The 27,052-nt window shown below is 39.0% G+C and overlaps 1 protein-coding gene and 1 long non-coding RNA gene across 3 annotated transcripts in view; one reads left to right on the top strand and one right to left on the bottom strand.

Annotated features, from left to right (window-relative positions):
* Positions 1 to 2,867, bottom strand: part of LOC122189651 — a 5,573-nt gene extending 2,706 nt beyond the window's left edge. Inside the window, exons 1-2 of one of the 2 annotated variants that reach the window (XR_006181904.1) lie at positions 2,790 to 2,867; positions 2,317 to 2,405 (exon numbers count right to left, since the gene is read on the bottom strand). This is a non-coding gene — a long non-coding RNA (uncharacterized LOC122189651). The remainder of the gene's footprint in view (positions 1 to 2,316; positions 2,406 to 2,789) is intronic. The other variant, XR_006181903.1, reaches the window with a different exon arrangement.
* ST8SIA6 (ST8 alpha-N-acetyl-neuraminide alpha-2,8-sialyltransferase 6) lies at positions 799 to 27,052 on the top strand. The gene is made up of 7 exons (XM_042888981.1): positions 799 to 875; positions 2,355 to 2,441; positions 10,358 to 10,502; positions 14,036 to 14,148; positions 16,125 to 16,217; positions 19,238 to 19,710; positions 24,135 to 27,052. The coding sequence occupies exons 2-6, from the start codon at positions 2,410 to 2,412 to the stop codon at positions 19,704 to 19,706; spliced, it is 852 nt and encodes a 283-aa protein (XP_042744915.1). The 5' UTR covers positions 799 to 875; positions 2,355 to 2,409; the 3' UTR covers positions 19,707 to 19,710; positions 24,135 to 27,052.

The raw sequence follows: 27,052 nt of genomic DNA, 5'->3' as shown, positions 1-27,052 counted from the left end.
TAGAAGGCCCTCAGCTTCTGACAGTGAGTGCCTATGCTTTTTCAGGGGCCTTAATACCAGCAATGTGTAAGACACTTATTTTTCTTCTCACCAAATGTTTCTCTGCAACTTGCTAATAACTTGTCAGTCAGTGCTATATCTTTCTGGTAACTTTTCATTTCTGACTCTGATATTCATCTTATCGATATCTTTAGGCGAGAATTTGCTTTTTTCTGTATTTTTTTTTTCTCCTAGATAATGATAGTATAAATAACTTTCCATATCCTGTTATTTTTTTTTTTTCTCCTAAATCCCAGCATCTAACATTTATTTATTGTTTAGCCTTGAGGAGTAAATGATGGGTGATTCAACATTAGGCTGTCCTGATCCTGTGCTTCTGTCCCCCCTTCCCCTGCAGCATCTGCTGCCTGTCCTGCCCTGTGCTGCTGGCACTTGTCTGACCCCACAGACAGAAGCCCATTTGGGTAGGTGCTTCAGTAAGAAAGTGGTTCCATTTCCCTGGCTGCAGCTGCAAGGCTTCTAGAAGGCAGCTACCCGAATAGGAAGGCCTTGCTCTCAGTTTCTCCACTCTCATCACTAATTTATTCTGCCTATGGAGTTTTATGAAATCTTTCCTGATACAGTGAAACACACCAAAAATATGCACGGTGTGTGCTTTATTTATATATATATATGTATATGTATATTTTTAAAACAAACAAATTCTGATTTTTATTTTTTTTTTCCCATGGTAGTGAATTAAGTGGCCTGTGAAGGCATTTGAGTGGTACAAAAGCTGATAAAACAGGCTGGGAGTTGTGTAAGTACCAGGCATGTCATGAGGAAGAGAACAGATGTGTAGCTGAGCTGAAAGAAGAAAGAACACAGCATGCCAGGTCAGAGCAGCTGCAGATGCACTGAAGCCAGTTGTACTCTGCTTCCACTTTGGCCCATTCCTTCCTGCTCCCTTCAGTGGTACAAGGGCTTGGAAAAATTCGTTTGTTCACGGTGATGTGGTTTGTGTAGGAATTTTCTATGTCTGGTAATGAATACAAATGCTTCCTGTGTTTGTGCATAGAGTGAAAATTGTCACGGGTACAACCTTGAGCCAAAGACCAATTCTAATGCAGAATTCTTGTGGAAAAATTTCTGTTTCTATGTGGAAATGGAAAGTGACCAGTTAACTCCAGAGTAACAAGAAATTTATGGAGCAAACAAACAGTAAAAAGGGATCTGTTTTCTCAAACATTTACCGTAAAGCTGTGGTACTAAACATGCTGAATACAGAAATAGAAGAAAGCTTTCAGAGTGCTGAGTGCTTTTCTGCTGCAAGCCACCATTACCTTTTGGTTTTCCTTTCTATCAGTTCTCACACATCATTTAAGAACAAGTGAGGTTTCATGCCTTCCCAGCCTTTTTTGTTGAGGTAGTTCAAAATATACTGTTCTAAGTTCCAGTTTAAGAAAGATCATGATCATTTGGTTTGAAGCCAGCACCAAGCTGTATTTGCTGAAATCCTACAAGGCAGGTGTTTATTGGAAACATGACTCCCATAGGACTTGTAGCGGTTACATCCACGCTGTCTTTTATCTCCACGCACCCAATCCTCCCTTTAAATTGGAGCTGTTGTTTTTAAAAAGCTGTAGTGGGAATCAAGCGCAAATGGGGGAACTGTTAACACTGAACCTAACAGGGAGAAAGTGTCTCCGTTCTTTTGGCTTGCGTGATCTGCAGTATTTCACATGTGGACAAACATAAAACCTTTGTTCCTTTGATCCTTTAAAAAAGCAGAAAATTCTTTGGTTACATGTACCCTGCTGGTGCTCAGCAGAGTAAAACAGATTGTTTTTAAGATATAGTTTGAAGGAAAACATATCTGCAAATATTGGTTTACAGCATAAGATGACTGAGTTGAGCTTTGGGGACCGTATGAGGTGAGAGAGAAAACTGTAACTTTAGTCTTTATTTGCAAGAACTGCATGTCAAAACATTTTTGAAGTTAAAAACAACAAATACAAGAAACAGAGGTTTTGTATTTTGGACTTCTGCAGGGGAGAGAACCTTTGAGGGGTCCAAACCTTCAAGATATGCACGGCTGAACACTAAAGTTTGAAACAGCAGCACTTGAAAGTGTGTGAAAAGTTTGTTAGACATCACTGTTAAGAAATTGATGTTTAATAGGTCATGCTAATTAAACAGAGACAGTACTGTTACAAATTACAGAAATAAAATAGGCCATGGAGTTCAAAAAGCAAACAATTATATATGCACCGTGCGCATTATTATTAATACATGCATCATTTGAATGTTTTAGAGACTGTTTCTAAATATACATACATACATATTCTAGTGTTTGATGTCGTTGCCTGTTTTAGGTATCCAGAAGATTATTATCTTCACATAGTCAAAAAACTGAAGAACTGCACCTGGATGAGGAGACCAGAAGAATCAGCAGATTTCAGGTAACTTTAATTGCCTCATTTGGAAAACTGTTTACCCTGGATTAGTCTAACAAGTAATATATTTAGATCTTCCATTTTAAAAAGATAATTTGGTATTGCTTTCAGACTGCATTTGCAGTTATAAATTTCTATTATTCTATTATTCTTTTGATTCTAGTGCTCTTCTCCTTTATTTGAATTGAGCTGTGCAAATGGAGTAAGAAAAAGATCTACAAAAATAAAGGAATTTCACTTGTCTCTACTATAATGAATAGTTAGCTAACTTATATAGAATGGATTAAAATTATCGCTGAGTCAAATCCTAAGGTATTAAAGAAAATGAATGTGATGTTATCCATCTGAACTCACACTTTGGTAAAAGACTCTGCAATGAAGCAGCGTGCTTCTCACCCCAAGGCTATTGCTTCTACTGCAGAAGTGCCCTAGGCACTCATTAGTTTGGCTGTGTATGTCATGGTCCTCATGCATGTAAGCACATGACTAAATCTGTCCTTGTTCAGGGCGTCACATAAGTACGTGCTCAGTAGGGACAGTGATCTATGAAAAGCTTCCCCGTTCATTTGGAAATGCATCATGCTGTGTTAAGAGAACAGCTTCCCTGTGCCAACTCTATTTTCTCCAGAGGAAATACTCTCTTGAATTACATTATCACATGGATTAGAGTTAAGATTCTGTCAAGATCATTAAAAATGAGTAAACTCTCCTGCCTTCCAAGTCTTTGGAACTGACTAGCACTGTAAACATAACCTACATGCTCAGCTTGTGACACTAGTGGAAGAAGTGGTTTGTTGGGAGAGAGGGGCTTAAGTACAGCTTTTCATGCAACATAATTTGCTGTCTTTGCTGTGTATCAGTGGCATATTACACAGAGTTAAGGTTTATGAAACTTTCAGTTAACTCAGGCAGGCTTCAGCTTAGCACAGAGATATCAGAGCATGATGAGAAGCTGCTGAAGCAGTGTGTTCTGTGTCAGAATAGGCAGGTGTTTTGTACAGAACTGATGAGAGGTGAAATGACTTTTGTCTGCTAAAGTTAGGGCTTTTGTTGTCATGTTTATTCTTTTTTAACTTCTCTTTCTTCTCAATGAACCAGCTACAACTTAAGAGAAATTTGCCACTTTGTCTATGCTAGATACATGAGTCAATGTCATAGCAACCAGTCCCTCTTCCAGCTTGGCTTCTTCCTCATTTTTTGTTTCCACAATTTCCCTTATGCTGAGGCAACTTCTACATCTTCCACACCTATGAGTATGGAACATGACACTTTTTCTCTAAAATCTTAGATAAGACTGTTGGACTTTTAGTTCAAGATGTTTACTATTTCTTTTGCTGTCTTTTTTGCCTTCTGGCAAGGAGTTTGGGTCGTAAGTGACCAAGGTGGCTTATAAAACCAGTAATCGGAATGGAATTGTACTTAAGAGCAAACTGTGGGGTGCATTAAGCCACCTAGAAAATGGACTGTATTTACACTAAGGTGAGCTTGCTAGCTTTAGCTTAGCTCTAACATCAAGTGAAAAACATTTTTTGCAACTCATAGTTCAGCACAAGCTGGACAAATTCTGTTACTTCTTTGACATTCAAAGGTTCTGCTGTTAGGGTTTCAAAGCTATTTTACATCTAAACTTGCCAGAATACTAACCAACATATATATATAATAACTCATACCGTGTTGGAGTACTGAAGGCAGTCTCTATGAAATTTGACCTGCTTTGACATCATTCAAATGTTCTGTCGATATGACCAGGGACTGGTACTTCGATGTTTCAGGTGTTGCTGATGATTATCATTCAAAAGATGTGTACTTTTGCATAAGTCTTTTCTTTTTTTTGTTCTCTCTGACTCATTTTCTGGGAACAGGATATTAAAGCTGTACAATTGTCCTCACTCCCAGACCATACTGGAGACTTTCAAGGCTTCCAGTTTCCCAGCAGTTGGTCAATACAAGCTTTTGAAGAAGAAAAAAAATAAAGCAAAGGAAATTCAGTATAAAATTTACTGACTAAATCAGTATCCGTCCATGCTTACTGTACTCCCAGATGTGTTTATCTGACTTAAGCACAAGAGCCTGGAACTGGCTTTAAAAGGACTCTCTAGCTGAGAAATGATGCATTGACGGAGCTCTATGGATTACAGAGCTTCTAGAAATGCAGTGAAATTAATGATTTAACAATCCCTTGGCAGTGCATCTCGTCCTTTTTCTAACTTTGTCTAGTATCAGTAATGCATAATAATTGTATAATATAAATATTACTCAATTCTAAAAATCTCATTAAGTGGGTAGATAAACACACATTTTGCAGAAGAGGAAATTAATCTCAAAGGGGCTGTGCAGCAGGAATTGGGTAATTCAGCTAGCCACCTTCAGGAGTAGAGTGTGAAGCTGCCTGTCACATTATTCACCTGCAGAGCCACTGGAAATCTGCCTGCTGACTAGACTACAGAGAAGCTGCTTGACTCCCTTCCCTGTTTGCCCATCTGTTAAATGGAGTGAACACTTACACACTTCTCAGGTGTGGTGTCAATTGCAGAGCATTTTGGTATTATGCTGAAATTTTAAAGAAGAGATGTGAATATTTATAAGAGACTTAAAGCTTTATGCTCCAGGGCATGAACTAACCTCTAATTTATAAGGTTCAAAAGAAACTTCCCAGGGGTAGTGAGTTTCTGAAAGCTGATTTCTTGTGTTTTCCTTTGCAGCCTTTGCTGTTGGCTACTATCACAGTAGTAGTGGGGTGAATGAATATGTGATCCAATGCAGAAACTCTTCCTAGAAGACAGCGTTGTTTGCCAACGAGTACACATCATTTCTCCTTGTAAACAGAACTCCCAGCAGATCCAAGCCAAAAAACAAAACAAAGCAACAACAACAAAAAATGCCACAAAAAAAAAAAAAAAACAGAATATGAACTAGAAGTGCAATTCAGGAAGGAAATACTTGCCTTTATGTACTGTCAGAATGGATGTGTCTGAGAGCCCTACTTTGCACAAGCCACTGTGTTTGTGCTGTGGCATTATACAAAACGCAGAGTGCAGGATTCTAGGTTGACCCTCCCCTGCCTAGCTCAGCTCTGCCATGCAGCTGTGCAAACTCTTTCCTTTTGTTGTCAGAGAGCTGTCTTTCTCTCTTTCCAAATGTTGTCTAATAAGCTGCTCCAGCATATGTGCTCACATGTATTGGACTGCATTGCTATCTGGCAGTACTCAGTGGTTCTTGGCAACTGTGTGCTGTTTACCCATGCATTTCTCAAAGTCAAAAAGAGTCATAAGGCAAGTACAAACCATGATTTCCTCTTTAATACCTTTAATACCTCTCTTTTGTGGTGGATTTTGTCCAGCCTCTGTTGGCTCTCAGACCTACAGTTAATTCAGTATCTGTAATGCTGATATCAGTACTGCTAGATTTGGGTTGCCCTCAGAGAAGCCCATGGGAGCACATGGTTTATTGTTCCCAAAATCCAGTTAAGATTCAGAGTGCCCCATAAAATTGTCACCTGTTGTTAAGGAGCTCCTATCTAACCCAACAGTAGATGCTAGGAAAGGTGGTGTATGTATATATACCTAGCAATGCTGTTAGTGTACTGGTATAAATGGCATCCTAATAAGTGATTTAGGGAAATTCTTCAGCATTTGTATACATGCTACTGACACACAGAGAAAATATTTAAATTGGCTAATTACAGACAGATATCCAAGTGTGGTGACAATTAAAACAAGGTATTGGGGAAAAAAAATTCTTCCATTATTAGCAATCTACTGACCTTTGTTGCTTAAAACACTTTGTCCTTTATTCAAGTGATACTAAAACCATGGTGTGAAATACCCTTAGCATCAGGCTTCAAATGATTGCCATTCTTACTTTGCGTACAGTTATCTATTCTATGTGGTCTTTCAATTCCTGACTGAGTGCAACTGAAGATCCACAAATAGGTATGACTGTGTAAGCATTGCTGGCTTGGATAATGAGCAAATGCTGTATAACAGGAGTGACATGATATTCATTTTGCAAACAAGCATTCATTTGTACAGATGCTTGTTGAACACCTCCTACTTAGAAAATGGATGGTTAACCTTTTGGCTTGCTTGGGCCACGTTGAATGAAGAGAAATTGGCTTGGGCTGCATACAAAACATATAATATAGTTAATGTATGTAAGTAGCAAAAATTATTCTTTTTCTTTTATTAAAACATAAAAAAGAGGGCAACAGAAACATAAAACTAGTGGGATATTTGACCTTGTTTTTGTGAAACTGATGCATCAGGCTGTTTTTATGACAGTGATTGTCATTCTTAGTGACTTCTCAAGGTGTTTGTCAGTGACTTCTGATAAAATTTTACTCTTCCTGTGCTTCACCCTTGAAAATAGTTGTTTGCAAATACTGCCAGAAAGCAATGACGTGAATAAGGTGTGACTGTGACATGAAGGATATCTTTCTCTGTTAAGTGAGGGCTTATAAAATTCTAGTAAAGGGACGTGATCAAAAGTTGAGTTGAATATCTGACTCCAATTCTATACATTTAATTTGAAAAGTCACATGTAATTTATGATTTTTTTTTTTTTGGCAATCTTGAAACCTAATCTCAAATTCTGTTATCAAAACAGAAAGCATGGCTGCATATTTTTCACTATTCACAGGAACGTTTAGCTGATCTATCAATATGCATACAGTGATTTGCCATACCTTGAGTTAGCACTGCACTGTGCCCTCCCCTTGTCCTGCTTTCAGGCCAGTGCAATCACACACCACTGTGGTCATTGCTGAGTGATGGGCCGCGTGCAGCCCATGGCCCGGGGGTTGGACATTCCTGACTTGGAACAATGTTTTGCATTTTTTAATAAACTTTTTAAACTTTTTAATACAGCATTCCTCTCCATTTTTTCCCTACCGTGTTATCTTTCTCAAAGCTCCAAGCAACTCCACTGTCAATGAATTTTCTTCTCTAAATGGTTGATAGCTCTCTTTGTGCCGCACCTGATTAGATAGGTGTATCCTATCAATTGATGCATAATGCCTGGTCATGAGTATTTCAGCTTTACAATCTGAAAATTTGGTTCAGTAAGAGCAGAGAGATCACTGTTCTCTAAACTGAATACATGATAGAGTTTTGTGTCTGATTTCAGAGTTCTGATGGGGCTAGCCATTGCTTTTCAGTAAAAATCCTATCCTGTTAACATACATATATATTTTTATAGACTTGAAGGCAACAGAACTTGTAAGGTGAGTGACAGAGACTCCAACAAAAATGTTTAAGGACTTCTAAAAGCATTCTGGAGCACAGCTGGACTGTCTGTACCTCAGAGAAGATAGCAGTCCTTTATTTGGAAATTGTGATATGATTGATTTAACACTTCTGATATTGTGCACAAGAAAACTGTGCTGAACAGTTGCAGAAATGACTTCTTATTTAATGGACTTACAACCACCCATTTGTTCACTAAGTACTATATCCAGTACTTCTCGTTGAGATTCCTTTCATCTCCTCAGCTCTTTCTTTCGTCAGTTTCTTACAGTCACTTGTTCTATGTCGATTGAAATCTTTGCTAATTCTTTGGGGGCTGAAGACTCAGTGTTTCTATAATAATCGTAACAATTAATAATAAGGAAAAGGCTGATAATGACTTAGCATGAAAAAGGGAGACTAATAGAGAAAATCCCACAGCTGCCTGGAAGCACTGTTCGTAAAGCTCCAGACAAAAAGCTGTGTTGGGTGGCTTCCTCTGCAAAGGCTCTCCTAACTGCAGTCAGTAGAGTCTCAGGTTCCCTAGGTAACTTGAATATTAATTATTATATTAGTATTCTTCAAAGGTTTTCCACTTAAAAGAAATGTTTCATTAGTGCAACAAATTACAGAGCCCAATTGGGTGCAAGCTGTAATTGTTTTTTATACCTCCACATCCTTTTGCTTTACAGACTTCTAAGCTTGATTTATTCTACTTTGGGCTATACTCCTAAGGTGGCAAATAATCTGCAGTTCTTTCAAATAGTTACAACTCGTGTTTTTGCTGGAAGCTAGCAAATAGCTAAAAAAGCCCTCAAAAAATGGGTGGGGAGGAAGGGAGGGTTGGTATGGAGAAGGGCTGAGCATATGCTGTTTCAAAGAGCCTCTGGGCATTGTGTTTCTGGGCTATCCTGCATAGCTTGAAGCCTGGCAGGGTGATACAACAGTTCTTCACGAGCAGTCTTATGCTGTGATAGCTGTAGGCTCTGCCCTCCCTCCTTACTGAAAATGAAGAGAAAGGGAAACTCCTGGGTATAAAATGGGTTTTAAAAATCCAGATGTTATATCACAACTTAGCCAGCACAATATTTCAGTCCTGCCAATATATTTGTAAGTTTTTATTTAAAAACAAAAAACAGAAAACAAAAACAAAACTCAAAAGAACCCAAGATATTGAAAGAAATAGTTGAATTCAATCCATTTTCCTAGTCCTGTAATCTACCCTCCTGCTTTTTATTTCACTCAAAATTTATTAACATTTTCCCGCTTTATTATCTCTTCAGAAAAGGCTGTGAAGCATTCTTGGAGGTTATGAGATCCCACTCTTACTTGAAAGGAACAATTTTTAGTATGTTACACAGATTTGTAGCAGTATTGCTTAACACATCTGTGTACTGCAACAAAACATAGTCCGAACACAAATGTAATACCCTTCAAGGTCAATTTATGCTTACATAAGCTCACACCACCACATAATCAATAGCTTTCCTAACACTAAACAGATCAATAACTCCCCTGTATTCTCTGAAATCTTCCATTCCAGTATATATGAAAAAACATAGAACTCCGAGATCATTGTGTGATTTAAGAATGCATTTGCTTCGTGTTTAATAGAGCATAGGTAAAATCAGAGACTTATTTCCATTTCAGAAAAGAAAAAGGCTTGGACAAGAGATGGGAATAGGTGACACTGTGGAGAAATGGATGAATCTGTTAATTGCTTTGCAGACATCATACTTTCCTAAAGATTGAAGAATTCCTGTAAGAAGAAACTAATTTTGCATTAGATTTTGTTATGTTTTTATGGTTGACTTTTTCCAAATGTTTTGTTTGAAAAATCAATTACACTTTTTGCATATTCAGCCCTGGTTTCAGGTTCACCCTTGCATTTCATTGCCTTAGACATGTATGACATACTACATTTATGAAGAGTTCAAGGGCTCGTCAGTGTGGCATATCCCTTCACCACATTTTGTTTCAGATATATTTAATCACTCTTTTCTAAAAGATTGCAATAATTCTTAATATGCCTTGTTGCACTTTGGTGCTATTGACTTGGTCAGAAGCTTGGAGAAACCCACTGTTGTAGAGCCCCCAGAGCAGTACTGTAAGGCAATTTCTTGCCCATTGTAAAGGATTGCATAAGTAAGCATAGATAAAATATCCCCTCACTGTTTGTGACTGAATCCTTTAAATTTTTCTGGTATATTGCAGGTATTTTATGGGTTCTTTTTTTCTGAAAATCTCATTACAAAATTTCACAATCTTTTTTTGTCTTCAGTACAACAGCTCGAATGAGCTGATGCCTGCAAATACCCAAGGCAGACAACACCTGAACAGCTGTTGGGAACATAAAGATTTTTCTCTGGTTGTTAATAATCTATGGACATTTGTTGCTTGAAATACTTTGTTCTTTACCAAATGATTTCAGAAACCTTGTTGTGAAATACAGTTAGCTTATAGGAATTACAGCTTTAAATAATTGCCATTCAAAAGAAGGTTCTCTTGAATTGATTAGTTTCTGAATATTTGCTGTGAAATTGGGCTTGCAAGTGAAAGGAAATGACATTCCTATAGAGGGCTCATACAGACTTTTGGTGCTTAGTTAGATAGAAATGGTTTTCATTCATCTAGCTCTCTACCACCTCACTTCTATTTATTTGCCTGTCTTTGAGCAGGTTTGGTTTGTTTTTTTTTCAGGTCAGAGTTAGCTTCCTGCTGTAATGCAGTTCACAATTTTATTGCTTCTCAAAACAACACCCCACTGGGAAGTAACATGAGTTATGAAGTGGACAGTAAAAAGACCATCCTCATTACAGAAGACATTTTTAGAATGCTGCCTGTGGTAAGAACTGTATCCTTGCCTGTTATTATAATTACAGTATCGTATATACTTCGGAATAGTAATAGAGCAGCTTTCTTTTATTTCTCTGGAAGAGCCCCTTTGCCCTGTATGCTTTTCCTCTTTCACTTTGTGCGACTTTTTTTTAGCCTTCCTTTGCCAGCGGTATAGGCATGAACAGCACATCATTGATCTGGTTGCAGGTAGAGCTACTATAGAACCCAAGCTGCTGCCTGTCGTGGCGGTCAGCTGAATTCAAGGATGAAGAATTGAGGAAGGTTGCTTTTTTTTTCATTCTTATTTTTTAAATACATTTCAGTTTTGAGCTATGTTTCATATTCCTGGTATTCCCATGCTATTTCTCCTGAAGGCTAAGGCTTGTCACTTGTGGAGGCTGTTTTGGGGATAAATCTGATGGTGAGATGAAGTCTTTGCAGACAGAAACATGGACTGAGCAAAGGAATTAGATTTTGTAGCTAGGGTCTTTTAGCAGAGATATAAGATCTAGAAATCAGACAAAGGTGTCCTGGTTTCAGCTGACATTAATGCTGCACCATGCTTTGGTTGTTTCTGAGTGCTAAGAGGGCTGAGCCAGGCCACTCAGTGAGGAAGAGCCACTGCCTTTATGGTGCAGCAGAGAGGGGTGGAACAGAGCTGGAAGAGGTGGCTGGGGTTATTCCACAGCATGGGTGCAAGCTGGCTTTGGGGGTGGTTGCTGTTTGTGGGTTAGCTGTGTGTTGGTTGGCCAACATTGGTAGTGGAGCATTGGTTGGTGGGTAATTGCATATATGTATATTTAATTATTGCTGTGTTTCTGTTTTCTTCTGTTTTTCCGAATAATTTTTATCAACCCCCCTAGCTGTTTCTAGTCCTCTCCTTATTCTACCTGGGGAGGAGCAAACAAATGACTATAGGGTGTTGAGCTACTTGCTGGATTAAATTTCAACAGTCTTTTTGGCAAGCTTGAAGGGTTGAGATGACAACAGATCTGATGAGAGCTTGTTAAAACAAAACTGTAACAAGCGTGACAGTAATTTAATAGTTGCTGGTCACAATGTTATTTTTTTATTATTTTTGGAGATCTGTCAGTTTTTTCATGGAACCATATTACTTGCTATATACGATCCCTGATGCACTGTTTGCCATCTCTTGGGGGCTGGACTAAGGTTATCGTTCTTCTGTAACACTGGTTGCGAAACTAATCTGATATTTGTATTTGATATTTCAGTAATCTTCATACTTTGGAAACCGTATCTTGGAAACTATTAATAATTTCACTCTTTACTTGGCCTCCTCGGGGAGCCAGGCTATGGTGGAGGCAAGTGGTAATGTTCAAATCAGTATGCATCTAATGCTATGCCTACTTAAAGTACTTCAGGTTTTGTTTAAGGTTAAACAACTATTTATGAAAATCCTCCAGAGGTCTGTCCCAAAGCTGGATAGTTATGAGTGGCAGAGAGTGGGGGTTGATATGAGTGGGTACCTAAAGCAGTGGGCACCCACAGTGTTTTGAAATTTCACCCCTGAACAACTGCAGAATCCTGACGAATTTGGAAGAGGTATGCTGTTGCCTTGGCAATCCTGGTGAGACAAAAATCGCTGCAGTGTGCTGGGACCTGGTCCGTTTTTACTGAGACCCATTCAGTGCTATACAGCACCCTAAAGGGAAAAAGATAGCTGGATTTGAACAGGCCCAGCTATTGCTCCGTGCCCTGTAACAGGCCTTGTAGTTCAACTAGAGAACCAACCTGTGCCACTATCAGTTGCCTCTATATAAACAGCAAATAAATGGCTACAAAAGCCAACTCATTTAGTAGGGAAAGAAACTAAAACAAGGGTGGAAGAAAATGAAGCAGAGCTATCATAAGGACAGGAGGAGAAAGAACCAGCATTCATAAGACAAAAACAGTCTGACCCCTTCGAGACATTCGAAAAGACCTCAGCCGTGATCCAGGAGATCATACTGTCACCTGGCTGCTCCGGTGTGGAATAATGGGGTCAGTAGCCTGGACTTAGTGGGCATAAATGCCAGGCAAGTGGAATCCTTTTCTAGGGAAGGAGTCATTAACAAAGCAATTGGATAAGGGATTCAAGCCTTCACCCTAAGGAGGACATGGTACATTTCCCAGGTAAATGGACCACTGTGGAGAAACGTATCTACTACTCGAGGGAATTAGCTATGCTGGAGGTGATGTAGAATATTGACCTAGACAATGACCAGTTATCTCAAGATCCAGATGATGTCAGGTGCTGGCAATCTGTGACAAAAATGTGTATGGAGCACACCGTCATCATATGCCAGCACACTTACAGCAACGTTCTGGAATGATAATGAAAAAAACAATGGAGGAGGTTGCAACTCTACTTCAACAATATGGAGAAAATCTCTCTTCCTCCCCGTGGACCTGTGCCTCAGCACAGGGAGACTGTTCTGGGAACTCAAAGACAGGATGTCCTATCTAATTGTGATTTGTGTGATGAGCCTAGTGCTTTCTTATGCTGCTGTGAATCACTAAAGAAATGGAGGAGGTGACAGAGGTTCCAAATGAAAGAAAAAGTGTAGTATTTCTTAGTGTATGTTTGCTAGACTAGCCACAGTTCTCTGTCCTCTGTGTTTTTCTACTGTCTTCAGAATTAAACAGGATACTTGAACATGGTTAATGATACGTTGCCAGGCAACATGACATCTGCCATTTTCCCTGCTCTTTTTACCTTGTTGATAACAGTTCCACCTTATGCTTTTTTTTGAGCAAATTGATGAGAATATCAGGAGGGATAATACTTCATATAAGCAAGTTTTGACTCACTTTTACATGTAGATTCAATTTCTGCAGTTGAAGTAGCCCTGTTGCTGGCTTTCTCTATTGAATGTCTGTGCTCCTATAGCAGGGGGGAATGAATGAGACGCATGAGAAGTTTCTGACACCATGGGATAATAACCAACTAAATTAATATCAGCTGAAATAATCAACAATTTACATTAATTTGCTGAGTTGTGATCACAAGTGGATGCACTAAGGTCTCTTTCAGGTTCCCCAGGGCAAGACAGCAACCTAGTATTACAAAAAAAAAACCCAAAAAACAGAAAAACACAACTTATTACAAAATAAGCATTTGCAAGGTTACCTTCTATTAGCTGACATAGACGATGACAATGTGACAACTCCCTGTCTGTTTAAGTGTAAAGGAAAATGGGAGAATTTAAGCTATCTTCAGTAGGAGCTAGTTCCATAGCTTTTCACAGGTTCAATCCAGTACTAGGTTTTTTTCATCACACCAATGTAAATTACATTCATCCCGTTTTAATGGTCTGGCACTACACCATCAAAACACCCAAGACAGAAGTAGCGGTTTTCAGTCTGTTGGTGACTATTTTTGGCTTTTGGCCGTCTGTGCCTGGCAATGCAGTCTGCTAAATGGTGGATGCTTCCACTGGGATTTACGAGATTAGAGCTGCAAGGACAAATGACTGAAGGCACAAAGAAACAATCAAAAAATTTATTAAGCATGCACTGTGTCTTTTTATTTGTTTGCAGTCCTCTCCTCTTTCAGTTTATCCCTTCAAGAACTGTGCTGTGGTTGGAAATGGAGGCATTCTGAAAAATTCCAGCTGTGGAGCTGAAATCGATCGTTCTGATTTTGTGTTTAGGTAAGAGCTGCTTCATCTCTCTGAAGGCTGTTGGACATTTCTACAAGCTTAGCAAGCTTGCCAATGCCAGTTTTTAGCAATGAGAGATCTACCTCTCAAAGGGCACTCCTCCAGCTTTATAGATTTAAGGACCCTGTTTCCTTAGTAAAAAAGGGATTTTATGGATAGATATATAATCCAAAATTACAAGGATACCTTGCCAGTAGTGTAAAACTTGATTATCTGAGAATGTGATATTTCTTTTCAATCAACACTCTTAAATAAAGAGAATTTTTTTTATTTTTTATTTTTTAATAAGGAGATGATAGTAAAAAAACTCTCTGAAATTAAAACAAGTCTGTTATTAAATACCATGTTTACTTTTGCCAATGGGTTTATCTAGTCACAGGTTGGGTCACTAATGCAGTTACTTAACTGCCCCAGTATTTGTCTTACCATCTGGGAGCATCGGATTTAAATAATATTTCATGGAGTCGTAGCATCGTTTGAGTTCGAAGGGATCTGTGACCTTTAAACATCATTTAATCCAACTGCTCTGCAATGAACAGATATGATCAACATGCAGTGGGATCAAGTGCACTCTCAGTAAGTTTGCTGATGACACCAAGCTGGGTGGTGCGGTTGACAGAGCAGAAGGAAGGGATGCCATCCCGAGGAACCTAGAGAGGCTTGCAAAGTGGGCCCAGGGTGGGAACCTAGTGAGGTTCAACAAGGCCAAGTGCAGGGTGTTGCACTTGGGCCAAGGCAATCCCAGATACGTGTGCAGACTGGGAGAACTCATTGAGAGCAGCCCTGTGGAGAAAGACGTGGGGGTTCTGGAGGATGAAAAGCTTGATGTGAGCCAGCAGTGTGTGCTGGCAGCCCAGAAGGCCAGCTGTATCCTCGGCTGCATCATAAGAGGGGTGGCTTTATGACTTTAATGACTTTAAACTAAAACAGGAGAGATTTAGGTTAGATATTATGTGGAAATTTTTTACTCAGAGGGTGCTTAGGCACTGGCATGGCTGCCTAGAGTTGTGGATGCCCCATCCCTAGAGGCACTTAAGGCCAGCCTGGATGGGGCCCTGGACAGCCTCATCTGGTGGATGACAATCCTGTCTACAGCAGAGGGTTGGAACTGGATGACATTTTCAGTCCCTTCCAACCTAAGTCTTCCTATGACATCTATGGTTAGATCAAGTTGTTCAAAGCCTCATCCTGTTTCTTCAGCTCCCTCTGTAGAATGTGGTAAAAAATGGCAAATTCAGTACAAAATTTGGCCCACTCATTCAGTGCAGGTGAGAGATTGTTGTTGCTGCAAGGAAACACTAACCAAAATACTTCTCTCAACCATGACCAATCACATGGTCTCATTGACTCTGTTTCCTTTCCTGATCTTGAGTAATATATGGGCTTTTCAGATAATTTTAAAAAATCTTTCCAATTAGATAACTGATTTTAATACGTGAGAATTCTGTATACTAACATGCTAAACCTAAATGTGTGACTTCAAAAGTCACACCTCCTTTCCTTATAACCAAAACCGTTCTTTCTGCAGTTGAGCGAGTTCTGCCATTATCTCATGAAACAGCCATCAGCGTTGCTGTGCCAACTGAGGGATTGGTATCAATCAATCTTTTTAGACAGCAAATGATAGAAAACTTTGCAGATTAAATGCATGGTTTAGGCAAGAGGTGCAGTATTTTCAGGCAGCTAACATGGGGCATTCATAGACTGTCTCCTTACAGGATTTTAACTCTGCCTCTGATTTGTGAGATGGTTTATGAAAATGAGCTCTCGATGCCCTATTTTAACCATCTGTACAGTAGATTATTATTATTATTTTTACCAAAAGTGCTAGTGCTGTAAGGCTTATTTAATATTTGTAAAGTACTTAGGGGTTCCTGAGAGCTGCATGAAAGCATCATTGCACAACAGCGGAATTTGCGAATAAATACTGTGAAGCATCTGCTTAAATAAATGTTTCTCAATTTCAGGTGTAACCTCCCTCCAACAATGGGAAGCATTAGCAAAGATGTTGGCAATAAAACAAATCTGGTGACAGTTAATCCAAGTATCATAGCTCAGAAGTAAGTAAGACTGAAATTCTGTTTCTGTGCAATATTATATAATTGCTTGACGTGATTTAGACTTTGTTAAAAATCCATTGAGATAACAACATAGAAGCAGTGCATACTGATTACTCCATTAATGAGCTTTAGTTCCCATGTAAAATATGTACTATTCTAAATGGAAATCTATTATGCTTGGTCTTTTTTTTAGCAGAAAGGAGTCAGCAGTACCCAGATTAGCAAGTTACTTGGTTGGCACCAGTCCAAACTTTATAATCAAGCAAAACTGATGATTGCAAGCCCAAGCTGCTTCCTTTCCTTCCATGACCTTTATGACCCCATAATGTAAGAAAGGAATTACAATAATAAATTGGGAAAGCTTGGAAATGTGTGTTCAGCTCTATCAGCAGGACTGTAAACACACGTTCCTAGTTAATATGTTAAAGAGCTGTTCTGATGAAGGATATTTTCTAAATGGACGCCCAACCTCTGCAATCTGTTTTTTCATTCCACACTGGTCACTTCTTTTCTCAGTAGTTTTTTTTACTTCCTTGATGAAAAGAAAATCTAATAAGGCCAGCCTGACTAATCCAACATCTTCAGACATCTTCAGCAGTCTGGAGCTGCAGCTTATCTATGAGAAGGACTGCCATGGCATGTTATTTGCTGCTTACTGATCTTACTGTGTCTCATTGTCTCTTGTATCGGTATTTGTCAAATAGACATCAGGCAAAGCTTGTTTCGATTCTTCTTCTCCTTTGTTAGAAGACAGAAGGAAAGGTAAAGTAAGCACAGAAATGACTAATAGGCATTTGCCATTGTTTCAGGATATAAACAGAATTTTTGCAATAAGACTTAACTTCTTAGATGGCTACCCAGCTCTTTTAACTTAAATGATGAGCTGTAGCTTGCCCCAAAATAGATTTAGCTCATTGATGTTAGTGGGGCTGCACTAAAATCTGAGAAGTAAAAGTTGGTTCAGTGACTCCGCTTCACTGGTGACTGTTGACCTAGTGTGTGATGATCTTGTAGGTCCTTTCCAACCTTGTGATTCTGTGATTCTATAATATTTCTCTGACCTTGATCCATAGACCATTGACCCTCTGCCATAGGTGCACTCATTTTTTTTAGCCAAATTAAGCAACCTTGAAGTTTACAAATCCTTTAGGATTTGAAAAAAATGATTATTTAAATTTTCAGAGAAGACTTTTAAAGCTTTAGAAAGAGGAAAGGACTAGAAGCAACACAGAGCAGAGCTAACTTTGTTTTCTCATCTAGAAGTCCTTTTCTTACTTGATTCACTTTGATTTCTAATTCTGTGTCTCAGCACTGAGTTACTTTGATGTTACCTCTTAAACTCCAGGCATGTCCAACCTTTGGCCCCTGGACTGCATGCAGTCCAGCCTGTCCTGCAGCCCGCCCCATGCTCTGCTGTGCCATCATGGCAGTGTCACTTTCATGCAGAGCAACCAGGCCTGGCCTTGAAGCACACTACTCACTCAGAAACAACCAAAACATCGGCCCAAGACAATTCCTCCTCACTCAACGTGGTCCAGGCAAGCCAAAAAGTTATCAGACTCTCTTGCAAGAATCAAGCACAATTATTGTGTGTCCTAATTCAGCTGGGCTACACCACACCTTATAGCAGAAACACTTGAAAGGAAAGAAAGTTCCAGCTTCTAGCTAAGAAGGAAGTACAGACATCTGAATTCTGACCTGAAGGCTTTCTATACATATTACACTGAGTGAAAACAAAGATAATTCTGGGAGGAGAGGCCAGAAGTTCACCCTTAGCAATAAGCTCAGGACTCTTGCTTGCTTTCACCACATGGCTCTGGGACGCACAGGGGACTAGGTTGAGCAGGAGGGGCTGAGAGTCTCTCATTCATTGTGTTTCAGAGTCTGCTGGTAATGGGATTTTTCTGAGAAGCAGAAACTGTAAGTTTAAATCCCTTCAGACTGAGACTGGTTGTCTCTCTCTTTGCATAAGTTCAATTGTGCAAGAGGAATTGTTAACTACAGTGAGAGTTTTGATTGGAAATAGCAGTAGCTGCTGTCCTCTGTGTTGAAGTTCTGCATGAGAAGAGAGTTTGAAAGTGTTCAAGTTGCAAAGAGAAATGAAAATACTTTTTCCATTTTCTGGAAATAGAGCCATTTGTGAACAGTGGTCTCTGGTAGCCAATAAGAGGTTAAAGTGCACTGCTCACATGTGTAGCTGCCAAAAAAAGAGGACTGAGTGTTTTGAAACCCAAAGGAATTGGAAGTGCCATATGTTCGGATGATTCAGACAACTAAGACCTATAAAGTAAATTAATTGAGAGGCACCCTTGTGTCTTGTATCACTCTGTAACATTCAGTATTTGGGAGCACTGCATTATTTGATGATGAGAAAAATGTCTCTTTGCTGACTGTTAGGGAACCAAATCAACTGAGTATAAATCTTCTTCACCTGTGAAATTAGCACCATTGTTCCCTTTGTTGTCAAAGGAAATAAATAGACATGCCTGTATTTCAGCTGTTTTAAAAGCATGTCAAAAGCAGCTAAAACCCTGCTCATGTGCTTAATGGTATTTCCACACAAGGCAGACACCCAGGGTTTGAAGAGGACTTATTACGACATGTTGATGGAAGAAATACTTTCCACAGATACATGCAGTACATGCCATTAGGGAAGTATTCTTAAGCAGAGGATGATTCATTTTTGTTTTTTGAATTCTCCTTCAAAATTTTTTGAATCAGCCACTTCTGTAAATGGGTCCTCAATTCCTTAGCTGTGAATTTTTCTTCTTCAGTAACTCCTGTGTTGCCAAATCAATCATATATAATGTGTTCTTATTATACAAAAGAGCAGATTTTTCCTCAGAGCACATGTGACAAGTTGTAACAGATCAGTATAAATTCACAATGTAGACAGGCTGAACTGGTACAGAAGGGTTTACAAATCCTATATGCAAGTGCAGTTATGCAGTTTTGGTCTGTAATGTATTTACTTCATAGTGTATTCCATTCACTCTTTTCCTAAAATATTGTGCTTGCAGATACAACAAACTAAATGAAAAAAAGACCGAATTTGTGGAGAATGTTGCAGTCTATGGAGATGCTTTCCTTTTATTGCCAGCATTTTCGTTCAGAAGCAACACGGCTACTTCTTTTAAAGTCTATCATACTCTGCAAGAGTTCAAAGCAACCCAAAGGGCAATATTTTTTCACCCCACCTATCTGAAAAGTCTTGCCCAGTTCTGGAGAACTAAGGGTGTGAAAGCCTACCGGTTGTCATCTGGTTTTATGATCACTAGTGCTGCTGTTGAGCTGTGTGAGAATGTGAAGCTTTACGGCTTCTGGCCTTTCTCAAAATCCACAGAGAAGATGCCAATCAGCCACCACTATTATGACAACCAGCTGCCCAAACCAGGTTTCCATGCAATGCCCAAAGAATACAACCAGATCCTTCAGCTTCATGGTAAAGGCATTTTGAAGCTGCAGTTCGGTAAATGTGAATCAGACTAAGAAGGTAGGTCACATTCCTATGACATAAAATGTCTTTATTTAAGTCATGTGTCAAAGCAAAACTGGTTTTGCAAACAGTTTTGTACTCTTCCTTAAGGAGACATTTCTACCTTGCAATCAATAAATGTTGTGTTCATATACAAGAGAAATATTGGATAATATATATAATGTACTGCGGAGCTGAGAAATGCTTTCTACATGTGAATTTAAGATGGGAAGATAGCTAAACACGCATTATCACTGCAATTTGCAGTCAGTCAGTAGTGTCTTCTCATCTCAGGTAAACGTTTCCACCAGCCTGTGTTTGGTTTGAACCAACCTCCTTTGTGAATCACTTTATTTAAGGCAGTCATGCACTGTAATCTACAAGAGATGACAGCTAATCCTGACATAGTATTTCCAGGTGTATACAGAGGCTGAAGTAAGGATTAAGTTGACCCCGTGTAGGACTAGCATGTATGCACTCTTATTCTCTCTCACTAGGGAAAAATATGTTTAGAGCAGTATGCTGTCTCAGCCCTGGGCTGGAGAGCAGCTTGTGGACAGCAGTGAAGAAGCTGCCATACACTACAGCAGATCTTGTTGAGCATTTTACCTTGAGGCAGCCCAGAATCTGGAAGTTACAAATACAGGATGAAGTGTCATACCCTCTCTGTTCTTTCAAACTGTTCCATCCCCCTTGGTCCTCTGCCTTCTGTGCACTGCCTTAAAGAAATGCAGCAAACAGTCTGGCCCCTGACCTTGAACCATTTTACCACATGCAGACTACAGATTACTTTAAAAATACTTGTCTGCATGTTTTCAATCTTGATTTTCCCTATTTGTATAGATACTTAGAACAAAACCATAAAATGGCTCAAGGGAAGGGACCCACAGGGATCACTGAATCCAACTCCTGGCTCCACACAGGACTACCAAAAATGCAAACCCAACGAGCATTGTCCAAAAGCTTCTTGAACTTAGCAGGCCTGGGGCCATGACCACTGCCCTGGGTAGCTTGTTTCTGTACAAGCTGTGCCTGTACTTCCTCATTTTCTAAGCTAATTCAGAAATTCCCCAGCTCAAAATATGTCATCAGATTTGCCTTTCAACTCTGTTTTCCCAAAGGGTTCAAGTTAATATAATAGTAAGTGAACTGTAAAGTAGAATCACCACATGCAGTGTACTTTAATTGGACTGATGTAATCTTACGACTGTATTTTAATTTAAATAAGTTAAAATAACATCAGCTTGCTCAAGCCAGAAAGTTTGAAAGCTAAAGGCTTTTTTTTATGGCTTAGTTATGAAATATATTTGAAAGTACCTTTTGATGCTATTTAGAAGACACGCTGTCAAAGATACATTCGCAGTTGGTTTGTGGGCAGGGACTGTTAAGTTTTAAACTCGCTGATTGCTAATACCAAAAAGGCAAAACCTTTTATGGTATGTTTCTTTGAAGAAATAGAAAAATAAACTGCTTTCATGTATTGTTAGCATAAAATAAAATAGTTTCTAAGTCCCTTCTAGCCTATCTGGTGATTCCGTTCCTGTCTGTAGTCCGTGGTAGGAGATTATTTAAAAGGAGGTGTGTGTGTATGTGATTTCATGTGGCTAAGGTGAGCTTTTTTGCTTGTAAAAGGTTGTAACATATTGGAAAGGTTAAGAAATACATAATGTATTTTGCTTAGTGGCCAGGCTGTTTATATCCTGCAGTTTCCATTGTATCTATTCTTTCTGCAAAATAAATCACCGGAGACATTCCATGTAATTTTAATTGTAGTAACTACACTAAACAGGAAAATGAAAGGCAGCTCCTTATGAATTTTTCATCCAGAGAAGCAGAAAGAAGCCACAAAAATGTTTAAGCATCTGTATGTGTTAATTAAATGCTGTCCATGCTATGCAGACTGAAAATGACTTTTGTGGTCAAATTTACGAAATGAGCTGTAAAGGAAAAAGCAACCAGAAGGATAAGTTGTGCTGCCTCAAGATTTTTGTCTACTGTTAATCACTTCTATTTACAGAGAGAAAAGTTAGTCCTTTAATAAAAAGAAATTAAATGTGTTCAGTGTGAGCTATCGTTCTGCTGCTGTTATCAAATATAAGAGATAATTGAAATCCTATAATGAGTATATTTTGCAGAAGATAATTTTTTTCAAAAAATTGAACAATCTCATTTCTCTTTTCAATGTCTCTTTAATGTTATTCTTGTTCCCACTCTTCCCTGTTAGCAGGATAGCTGAAGCTTCTTTATATCACTGGGCATCCACAAAAGTCTCAGGCTGAATTTCCCTCACAGGTTACTGTAACACAAGTCTGCTGCTATAAATAAGAAGTGAATGAATAAGAAGTGCTGTGCTGGAAGCACCTGTGTTGCAAGCAGGTAGCAGAGGCTGGAACACCACAGGGAGAGCATACCTGCATTTCAATTAATATTTTCTGCAGTATTGTTTGCCATTCTTGCCATTGCAGAGGTGTACTTTGCTTGTTGGATAGAAGGGACTGTCAGGTGTGAGAGTCCTTTAAAACTGGTTTGGAACAATGTGGGTAACTCCATCAACCTTGATATCCACTCCTGCACTGTTAAGATTGTGCTCAGCAGAAATGTGTCTTTGCTAAAGTAGATGCATACCTATCACAGATTGTAAGATGGGAAATGGGACATTAGCAAAATCTCAAAATGTAATTAAAATAATGATCTTTATTATTTTGTATTAAATTACAGAATCATTTTGCTATGGCCCTGCAGCTGAAGGAAGAAGTCTTGTTTGTTCATTGCTTTAACCTGATAAGGCTGAAAGGCATGTCATTAGCTTCAAGTAAACATGGGCTCAGGGAGGGGAAATGGCCTGAATCCTGTTTAAAAATAGAGAGAAAAATCTGATTAGAAAAAATGTCAGACGATAAATTAATCAGACTGGCAAAAATGTGATGGCTCAGAAGCTGGTTAAAATGCAAACGATATCTGACCGAGAAACCGTGGGGTTTTCTGCTTGCTGGAAAGACAGTGGGGAAGATGAGTATGTGTTGCTTTGACATACAGCACAGCAGCGTTAAGCAGCTGCTAAGAGAAGTCAGTCAATAGAAAAAAAAAAAAACAACATGGTGAATAAGAATGGAACTGAGACTCCCCGAGCCCGGGGCAGGGAATAGCGCTCAATCGTCTGAGCAGAAAGTGCTGTAGGAGGAGAGGCTGAGCAGGGAAATGCTGGTGGCTGGAGAGTAAGGGCTGCTGAACCTTCAGCTGAGTGCGTGTTACCTGGAAAGTAACAACTGGGTCTGGGCTTTTAATTGCAAGCAGATGAAGAAAAGCCATCTATTTGTGACAGAGAGGGAAGCCACGCAGACTTCCAGTGGGCGTGGAGCTAGCTGGGTAACATCATGCAAAGCAGGTGACTGCCTGCCTCCTTGCTCATGATCCTCGTCTCATCAAACTTAACTGGGCTGTGCCACCCTGCCAGCATATAGTATTTTCTTAATATTAAAAGTTCCTGGAAATGCAATCAGTTATAAATACCGTTATAAAGAATCTATTTATAATTGTTATAAAGAGCCTATTTATAACTGTAGGATACCAATATGAGGTTAAATTCTATTGGAATTCTTTCATCCTTGCGGTGTCGCAGTGGGAGACATATGAGCTACATCGCAATTTACTTTTAATGAGAAAAATATCACATTTTGAAAATAAAGACACATCTAGATCCCTGCCGGGCAGCTAAATTTCAGCCTCCCTAAATATTATCCAGAATCAAACTATCAGATGTGTGCAGCATTAGAAGAAAGGTCTTCTGCGTTAGTACCTGTGCCACATCGTTTTAAAGCACGCACTTTGCTTCTGTGTTCAGCCACTGAGCTAAGTGCATTAAGAGTAATGTCAGTAACAAAACAAGTGGGGATAAGTTGCTTCTGTTTATTTAAATCCCACCAGATTAGAAGAAAAAAATAGATTATATCAGATTAGAATTTGCATTAGATGTTAAATCAAATGGAAAAAAAAAAATCTGTACAGATTTAGGAGGGTTTTATTTTGTTTTACAGAAGCAGAACTAGGCTGTTGAACAAACAAAATAAATTCATTCTCTAGCTGTTTCAAAATATGATTAAGATAATATAATTTAAAGTTACCCATGTTCAGATGAGGAGTGGATGTGGTTGCGCCCAGCCCTGCTCAGTTTAGAAGGCTGCAGAGAGTGGTGCAGGTGGGGTGCTGAAAAGAAGCACTCCTTTAGGAAAAGCAGATGTTTGAGCTAGATTGGCAGCCCAGCATAGCCAGGAGACTTTTGTGAGCCCATGTAATAAATATCAGCAACCTCCAGTTTGTAATAAAGCTGAAAAGCACATGCAGAAGGTGAAATACATGTAAGCTATTGGCTGGTTTGAATATCAAAGGCGGTTTTCCTACTGTACTAATAATATCAGTAACATGTTTTATTGTTTTAATTCCAGGGTGATCATCCAAAGGAGACAATCTGTGTATATCTTAGCACCTCGATGTTGGATTTGATCTGATGTGATTTTGTGAGCATTAAACTGCATTATTACAATAGATAAATATTTGACATCTGGGGGGAAAAGGAAGGGATTTTTCACACATTGACTGCTACATTTCCAATTCTTAAGTATTCATTTTTTTTTAATACAAAATAACATTTTTGTGTAAATTCTGAAAATTCTGACTGTGGTTTTAATTGTAGCAAAGCACAATCTCAGAATGGTGGCAATATATAACATTCATAATGTATTTCTTCTTAAAGTATCATTAAATTATTTTGATGTAAGGTCTCTGGTTTAATCAATATCATGGAACATGGGCAATAGTCACTGTATGGTAGCTGCCCAAGTTGGTAGTGAATGCTTTGAATTAAGAACTCAGTCACACACATATAGTGTTTTTCTGTCTGAGAAAGGCGATGAGAAGAGCTACAATGGAGTTGTTAATTCAGAGCTAAGTCATTCTTAGATTGTCCCAGGGTGCACAAATGAAAAAAAAATCCCTCAGGTTAGAGATAGTCAAGTAGTTCATGTGCTTTAATTTTGTGGCCAGTGAGTTATGCTGTAGTGGATGTAATGGGATCAGTCCTGTGAATTACGTTAGTTTTGTGAAGAAGTGTTTGACAAACCAGAGCTGTAATTACCAGAGTTATAAAACCAGAGTATAATTATTTTTAAAACCCTCTTCTTGCTTGTATTCCTGTCTAAGGTCCAGTTCAGCTCCAAGTGAGGACAATCAACTAGGTTTCATCCTGCACTCCCTGGAGTCCTGGTAGGGCATGACTTTGCACACATTCCTGCAATCCCAGATCCATATCTGTGCTGACATATGTGAGGGTCTATTCACTAGAAAAAATAATCTATACCATCCCTAGCATTTTTTCTGTTTCATTTTCACCTAGCATAACACCTTTCCCTATGTGACAACTGATAAAGAAACTGCATTGAGCATTGTTAGAAGAACGTTTGTTTTAGAGCCAACCCCAAACTTTTCTCCTATACTGGGGCATGTGAGAAAAAACTACAGTCACTTAATTAAAACCCCATGAAGTTCTTGTGCTTAAAGTTTCCATATGGTCCATTGGAGCACAATTGAAATAAAGATTCACATTAACATTAATGGGAGCTATAGGCACTTGTTCCTCTAGCTGTGGCTGCTAGTATATGACTGCTTATACTTTTTTTACTGCAGAAAAAAGAATTGCAGTAACCAATTTCTCTTGCAGGAGGCTTTTTTTGAGTCTACTGAATGATCAATTCAATGATAGAATGTCCTTGCTGTACTTTTAGTCAGATACTATCAGGTTTTTCCGTACTAAAACTCATCTTAGTACAGTAGCACTAAATCCCCAATCAGCTGATAGTTTACAGAGCATTCAGTATTCCACTCATTGAGGATTATTTGTGCAAAAATAAAAAACACCCAAAAAACCTACTATAAATGTATTGAACCTTATAAAGTATACTTTTAGACTGATATCTTATAAGAGCATTTCTATATTGCTGTAATATTTGAAAGCTTAACTTGCAACAGTTGCAACAGTTTTATAACCACATAAATAATCCTAGAAATATTTGAATCAGTCATTATCATTGCAGGTCTGTGTTCAGCATTTTGATCCATTTCCAGGATGATATCAGAATCTCACTACTCCTACCCCAGAGTGGCCCTAAACTCAGCTACATACATCAGCACCAAGTTCATTTTTTTTTGCAAAAACAAGGTTTTAAAAAAATAGATAGTGCTTTGGGGTGTTGGATGACACCACCGATACACAAGTATAGGATTGAATATCAGTAGGGCTTTCATGAGAAGCAAAAATGTCATAATTGAGCTGATGGGCACAGCTGACTTACCAGCTGGTGGCTGAAAGAGGCAAGCACAAGGGCTTTATTCACTGAGACTGTTCTGGTTCCAGCACCACGCATCCATGTTTTGTCCTCACTAGCAGTGGAATTTGTGCCAGTTTCTGACCACAGACATCTGCCACACATACAGAACTAGCTGCTGTAGACCTTGCATCCACATTACAAGTGTGGTAGATGATTGCCTGCTGCAAGACCCTAATTACAAATAGAAGACAAATTTACTGCAAGAAGAGCTCTTCTGTGCCATAAATCACTCATGTAGACTGTACCTGGGTGTAACGAAGCTGTGAAAAGTGGTGTACTCATACTTTGTGATAAGAACAACTGATTGAGAACCACCTCATATTTCATCGAGGACACAAAATACCTGTACTCAAGCAAAGACTTATTCCTGCCTAGTGTCGTGCAGTGGGGTGATCTCAGCTACGTAGCAATTCCTCCTTCTTCTTGTGTTGTGTTCTGTATAGCCTATGGATCATTATTTCAGAGGACTCCACAGATTTTTTTCTTTCCTTCCCAAAACTGTTTCTTTTCTTCTGTCCTGGCTGGCTCCATCATCTTGAGCTCAGCCGAGGGAGATATCAGTGCCACATGTGCAGTAGAGCATTAAAGAGTTTCAGAGTCAGAACTACTGTTCTGTTTGGAGACAAGCAGTGTTTGCTAACGCAGCCATACAGCTGTCCTCTGTGCTTCCGAATATTTCTTGCCACGTAAATCAGAGCAGACTTTATGTCCAGGCAAGAGCTACATTTTCTGAAATGCTGTAATTTTCAAGCTGTAATAAGCACCTGCTGGAGCTTTAGTTTAGTTTAGTAATGTGGATGTTGTGGTTGCAATTAGGCAGCTGCAGTAGATCCCTGACCAATCTTTATAGCCCTAGCTTTAGTGGATCGGTCACAAATGAGAGCAAACAAAGTTCTGTGAGATGGACAGACACCTTGACTTTTTCGTGCTTTCAACAAAGTTGAAACTTGCCAGTGACCTGAAGGCATGTTCCTTTATGC

This window comes from Lagopus leucura, unplaced genomic scaffold (assembly GCF_019238085.1).
Source record: "Lagopus leucura isolate 7727_CA_CO unplaced genomic scaffold, USGS_WTPT01 Super-Scaffold_100157, whole genome shotgun sequence".
Classification (NCBI taxonomy): Eukaryota; Metazoa; Chordata; class Aves; order Galliformes; family Phasianidae; genus Lagopus; species Lagopus leucura.
Note: the sequence above shows the minus strand (reverse complement) of the source record. Positions and strands in the feature narration are given on the sequence as shown.

Excerpts from the sequence above, each read along its gene's own strand:
- ST8SIA6 (XM_042888981.1), top strand. The coding sequence starts at position 2,410 with ATGAGGAGACCAGAAGAATCAGCAGATTTCAG. Across the intron at positions 2,442-10,357 it reads GAAGAATCAGCAGATTTCAG|GTCAGAGTTAGCTTCCTGCT; the intron begins GTAACTTTAATT and ends TTTTTTTTTCAG. Across the intron at positions 14,149-16,124 it reads CGTTCTGATTTTGTGTTTAG|GTGTAACCTCCCTCCAACAA; the intron begins GTAAGAGCTGCT and ends TCTCAATTTCAG.